Below are 6,592 nucleotides of genomic sequence, written 5' to 3'. Positions count from 1 at the left end.
TTTTCAAGTACTTTTTCTAAGATTGTTGCTTGTCTATTGTCACTCTTAGTGACTTTTACAAAGCAGATTTAAAAAGAAATGAAATACAAGTTATTTTTTCATGAATTATTCTTTTGGTGCTGTGTCTAAAAGCTAATTATCAAATCAAAGACACTCTAGATTTCCCTCAGTGTTTTCTTCTAGATGACTTATGGCTTTGTGTTTTAAGTATATGATGCATCCTGAGGTAATTTTTGTGAGAGGGCTCTGTCCCATTTTCTCACCATCAAGTAGGATTTTTAGTTGTTGGCTTTATGTCACACGTTCTCTATAAAACAGAGGAAGTTCTTATACTCAATCTACTGAGTATAGGCTTTATTATTACTATTATTAATGTGTTTTGGGTTTTGTCAACTGCTCTTTCTGCATCAATTGATATGATTTCTCTTTATTAGCTAGTTGACATGGTATATTAAATGGATTTTCTCATTAGTATTTTAAAAATTGACATGAGATTGTTAACAAAATTTAAAGTTAACACTATTGGTAACTGAAAGAAGGAATAGATTACATTTATTTTCAAATTTTGCACCCATCCTGCATACCTGGAATAAATTCTTGGTCTTGTTATAAAATTCCCTCTATTGTTTGTTTTGACTTGCTAATATTTTGTTGAGGACTTTTGTACCTATATTTGCGAGTTATATTGATCTGCAGTTTTCTTTTCCTGTAATATGTCTACCTAGCTTTCTGTTAGTTAAGGTTGGCTTTCCAGAATGAATTAGGAAGTATCCTAACTGCTTCTACATTCTGGAAACTTTGTAGGGAATTGAAATAATTTCTTTCTGAAATTATTGCTAAAATTCACCATCATTTCAGCAATAATTTAAAAATAACTGTTTCACCTATCAAAACATTTTCCCAGGTCACTGGATTTTGGGAGAAAAAAACTTTAAACTGTTTTGCTTTAATTCTATCAATTTTATTATATGTATTTAAAATTATTTATTGATCTTTATTTAAACAGATAATAGTAGTGTGAGAATAAATGGTAGTGTGAGGCTATGAATCATTGTAGGTCATAAAGATTGAAAATATTTATCTAGTTGGATATTCATATTATTATTATTATTTTTCATTTATTTTTATTAGTTGGAGGCTAATTACTTTACAATATTGTAGTGGTTTTTGCCATACATTGACATGAATCAGCCATGGATTTACATGTGTTCCCCATCCTGATCCCCCATCCCACCTCCCTCCCCATCCCATCCCTCTGGGTCTTCCCAGTGCACCAGCCCTGAGCACATATTGAGGGCATTCAGGGAGCTATAAGATAGATGTATAATACTGCTATTACCCAAAGAAGGTGATTCCCCATCACTTCTTCTTCCAGTGGAATACAGTCTTTTGTTTCTTTTCCTCCCTTTTTGTTAATTTCATTTCTCTTTCCTTCTCTGTATTTTCTTTCTCTTTGCATGCACATAGAAGACTTGTAAAGTTCCCTGCTTCATGTCTGGCTCATTCTTGAGATCCCAGTAGACATGGCTACCCCATGCTCTGTCCTCCCCTTCTCCTCCTGCCCTCAGTGTTTCCCATCGTCAGGGTCTTTTCCAATGAGTCAGCTCTTCCTTGCAATAGGTGGGCAAAGTATTGGAGTTTCAGCTTCAACAACAGTCCTACCAATGAACATCCAGGACTGATCTCCTTTAGGATGGACTGGTTGGATCTCCTTGCAGTCCAAGGGACTCTCAAGAGTCTTCTCCAACACCACAGTTCAAAAGCATCAGTTCTTCGGTGCTCAGCTTTCATTATAGTCCAACTCTCACATCCATACACGACCACTGGAAAAACCATAGCCTTGAGTAGACGGACCTTTGTTGACAAAGTAATGTCTCTGCTTTTTAATGTAATGTAATGTCTCTGCTATCTAGGTTGGTCATAGCTTTCCTTCAAAGGAGTAAGCGTCTTTTAATTTCATGGCTGCAGTCACCATCTGCAGTGATTTTGGAGCCCAGAAAAATAAAGTCGTGTGCATTGTTTGGATGTGCCTAAGTTTACTTATCCATTCACCTACTGCAGAACATCTTGCTTCCTTCTCCGTTAATTTCTTGATGGCTTCTTTTAGCTAAATTTGCACTGTTCCTGTTTCCATTTCTGCAGTTTCACTGACTACATGGAACCAGGAAACCAAACCGGTATATCAGAATTTATCCTCCTGGGACTCTCAGAAGAGGTATTATTGCAGCCTCTCCTCTTTTGGAGCTTCCTGTTCATGTACCTGGTCACCTTCATTGGGAACCTTCTCATCATCCTGGCCATTATCACCGACTCCCACCTCCACACACCCATGTTTTTCTTTCTCTTCAACCTATCTTTTTCAGACATGTGTTTCACCTCTACCACCATCCCAAAGATGCTGTGGAACATCCAGACTCAGAGTCAAGTTATCACCTATGAAGGCTGCATTGTACAGATGTATTTTTTCATGCTTTTTGGGATATTAGACAACATCCTCTTGACTGTGATGGCTTATGACCGGTTTGCAGCCATCTGTCACCCACTGCAGTACATGATCATCATGAACCCTAAGTTCTGTGACCTCCTGCTTCTGACATCCTGGTTAGTGAGTGTCCTCGACTCTCTGTTACATGGCTTAATGATTTTGCGACTCTCTTTTTGCACAAAATTGGAAATTCATCACTTTTTTTGTGAACTTTATGAGGTGGTTCAGCTTGCTTGTTCTGATACTTTCCTCAATGACCTGATGATATATTTTGCAAGTGGAGTTCTGGTTATTGTTCCACTCACTGGTATCCTTTTCTCTTACTCTAAGATTGTATCCTCCATTTTGAAAATTTCATCCACAAGGGGCAAGTATAAAGCATTTTCCACATGTGTGTCTCACCTCTCAACTGTCTCCTTGTTCTATGGTACAAGCCTTGGGGTGTATCTTAGCTCTGCTAGCACACAAAACTCCAGGGCAACTGCAGTAGCCTCAGTGATGTACACTGTGGTCACACCCATGCTGAATCCTTTTATCTACAGTCTTAAAAACAGAGACATAAAGCAAGCCCTTAAAACACTCTTCAGCAGAGAAATGTTCTCAGTATAAGGGAAGTATTTGTCTGAAGATAGACACTTTTTCATGAGTAACAGTTCTCAAAACCCTAAAAGATCCTAATCATGATTAATATTATCAATGACCAGAAAGACAATATGAAATTTAAGTTATTTACAGAGTTCAGTTTCTTTCATTTTTCATATATTATAAGCAATGGTTTCTTCCTATATTTTCTTTAAAATTTTGATCTCTTAACATATTCTCTGGGTTTAGTGTGGGAAATAGAGCCTACTGCATAAGTTTTCAGAAGTATAATATGTAATACAGGAAATGTAATGCTTAAAATAATACATGATTGATGAAGAAATTGTGTAATGCTTTCTCTACCAGATGAAAGTAACTGTACTTCATACGATCTTCTGTTGACAAGTCATCTGACATATCAGAGTCTGTACACTAATGGCCAGGGTTTGGGTTAATCCGATTTGTAACTAGATCACATCCACAATAGGAGAAGCAACTGGAGTCACCATCTGATGTATTTACAATAATCTGCATCTGCTCTCCTCCAATGACTGACAGGTAGATTGTACCCTTGTGAGAGACCAGGGCTCAGGGAACCCAGCTTAGTCATGTCCAGATTCTTGAATCACAGAAACTTTGAGATAATTGATATGTGTACATTGTCTAAGTTTTATGGGAGAATTTGTGACACTAAAATAAGGATAAGTAATACAGAGATATAGAAAACTGGTATAATTCTTATATATTTACACAGGATGACAAAATGACCCAACACTTTGAAAAAACTTGATTATCTCTTGTAGAAATATACATATTTACAGGGTATGTGTGCCTGCTTAGTCATTCAGTCATATCTCACTCATTCTAGCCCCATGGACTTTAATCCTCCAGGCTCCCCATTCCATGGAATTTTCCAGGCAAGAATACTGGAGCTGGTGGCCATTTTCTTCTCCAGGGATTGAACTCAAGTCTGTTGCATCTCCTCTAATGGCAGGTGAATTCTTTACCACTGAGCCCCCTGGGAAGCCAACATGTTTACAATAAGACTCAGAAATTCTGCTTCTTGTTTTTTTTCGAAGAAAATGAAAGCATATGTCCACACAAAGACTTATTCACAAACATTTATTACAAGTTTATTCATAGTAGACAAAATGGAGGAAAAACTGAAATATCCACTGATAAATAATTATAAAAAAGTTGTAGTATATTCATACAATGAAATCTACTAAGTAATAAAAAGAAACCAACTACATATACAAATGAAAATTTAAATGAATTCCAAAAATCTATTATGAATGAATAATGCCAGAAAGTTCCCATAATAGAAGCAGTTTCTATGAAGTTATACCATAGTCAAAACCAATGCTAAGGTGATTCTAATCAGATCAGTGGTGCCTGTGCCAAAGAAGGGGCTTAGGATATACTGAATATGAAGCACGAGGGATTCTTCAGAGGAGATGGAGATATCATACATCTTTTATGCAAATATTTGTGAGGACATTGCTTTAAAAATAGTTTTGAAAGACTTTGAAGGGTGACAAGTGAAAACAATGGACATCCTGAAAGGTCTTCTCTGAGTGGCCAGTCTACCTGTGTCTTAAACCATTTTCACTAGAGTAGTGTTTGTTTCCTCTTGATATCAATTTCTAGCACATAATGGAAGACATCATATCTTTTAAGGGTTGGCTTAAAGTCTGGAGGAAGTGTAAACTTGGACCCTAGGTAAAACCAACTCTGTACACATGCCTTCAGCTCCCCTGACTGGCTGGGGAGAGATGATTTACATGGGTGACATTCTACTACAGGAGACAATTCTTCCTGAAGCATAACTCTGAGAAAACAAAGAAACTTCTCCCAGGGGCCAAACCAGAATCAGGGCACACAGGATATTATTGCCTTACACCATATATGATCTCATCTAAGGGCAGAAACTAATATGGAAATATACATTGCTCCGGAATTGAAGAACCCTTGGGGAATTTGTCTAAGGGATGTTGCTCAGTCATTCATTAAGTGGTTGCTACACACTGCATTAGTCAGCTTGGGATGCTGTAACAAAATACAAGAGAGTGGGCAGCCTAATTAACAGAAATTTATTTCTCACATTTCTGGAGGATGGAAGCCTGAGATCAGGCGCCAAAACAGTTGGGTTTTGGTGAGAGCACTCTTTCTGGCTTTCACGTGGTTGCTTCCTCACCGTGCCTTCAAATGGCCTTTTCTTGAGAGTGGAAACACAGAGAGAGAGAGAGAGAGAGGGAGAGAGAGAAGCAAAGAGAAAGAGGAAGCTCTTTCTCTTCTTATAAGGCTACCAAGTGTATTAAATTATGACACCACAGTTATGACTTCATTTAACCTGTTGTTTTGCTGAAAGTTTTACTTTTGTTTTAGGTTCAAAGGATTTGATAACAAAATAAACCACTCACTACACACAAGTAAATAATTTCAATTTTTAAAGGAGATTATTTGATTTCAATATTCAGACATTTAAAGAAAGAAAAATAGAAACAATAGAGATAAGTAACAGTATGCTGCTGCTGCTGCTAAGTCGCTTCAGTCATGTCCGACCTTGTGCGACCCCATAGACGACAGCCCACCAGGCTCCCCCATCCCTGGGATTCTCCAGGCAAAAACACTGGAGTGGGTTGAAGTAACAGCATATACATCACCAAACTGGGTCAACTGACATCCAGAACTAAACAGGGCTGAAAAGTCCCTCGGGCTTCCCCTGTGGCTCAGCTGGTAAAGAAAAGTCCCTCACTGAAAGAGATCCCAGTGGGGAAACTCTCCTGGGCAGTTCATCCACTCCATGGTGAGTTTTATGATTGTAGTTTTGGAGGTTCTCATTTATAATCCCAGGCTGCAAACTGATACTATCATCAGTTTGTACACAAAATGCAGCCTTGGTTTTACTTTAACCATTTTGAAATTTTGTTTTCTTGTGAGTCATAAGATTTCATTAAACCTTGAGTGGTTGATTTGACCTCCAGGGGCTCAAAAATTTCACATCCCACTCTCTTTCTTATCTAAAGTGCTGACTGACTAGCTGTGCTTGTGGGTAGGCATGGGATCTGAGCAGTGTCCAGGGAGGTCAGAAGCAAGGTTAGAGACCTGCTCTCCTGTTTCTGAAGCCTGAATAAGACTTCCTCCAATTTAATTTTCCCAACAGCTGTATCAACTCCTAGAAGCTCTATCTCCAAATACAGTCATGTCACTTTGGGGAATTGAATTTGAACACATGAGTTTTGAGGGAACACAATTCAGTCTGTAGCACATATCTCAAGTGTGACAGGCACTGTGTTAGGAATGGAGGAATAAAAATTGTGCACTTTTGGTTGAGTGAGGGTACATAGAATTTACAATAATCACACTATAATTATTGATTATACCATTTGACTCTCAGGTGACAATCTATTCCCTCACTTAAAAGTTCATAGACACCAGATCACTCTGATTTAGAATCTTAACAATATACCTTGACTTTTATTAACATAAAAAGGAAAGGAAAGAATCAGTGCTTTGTCAAGG

The 6,592-nt window shown here is 37.9% G+C and overlaps 1 protein-coding gene across 1 annotated transcript; it reads left to right on the top strand.

Annotated features, from left to right (window-relative positions):
- The first annotated feature begins 2,155 nt into the window (after positions 1-2,155).
- Positions 2,156-3,094, top strand: LOC122440623 (olfactory receptor 7A17-like). Its single transcript, XM_043467102.1, has one exon. It carries the CDS (start codon positions 2,156-2,158, stop codon positions 3,092-3,094), a length of 939 nt encoding a protein of 312 aa, XP_043323037.1.
- The last annotated feature ends 3,498 nt before the right edge of the window (positions 3,095-6,592 follow it).

This window comes from Cervus canadensis, chromosome 4, assembly GCF_019320065.1.
Source record: "Cervus canadensis isolate Bull #8, Minnesota chromosome 4, ASM1932006v1, whole genome shotgun sequence".
NCBI lineage: Eukaryota > Metazoa > Chordata > Mammalia > Artiodactyla > Cervidae > Cervus > Cervus canadensis.
Note: the sequence above shows the minus strand (reverse complement) of the source record. Positions and strands in the feature narration are given on the sequence as shown.

Bases quoted from the DNA above. Each gene is read 5' to 3' on its own strand.
- LOC122440623 (XM_043467102.1), top strand. From the start codon at position 2,156: ATGGAACCAGGAAACCAAACCGGTATATCAGAATTTATCCTCCTGGGA.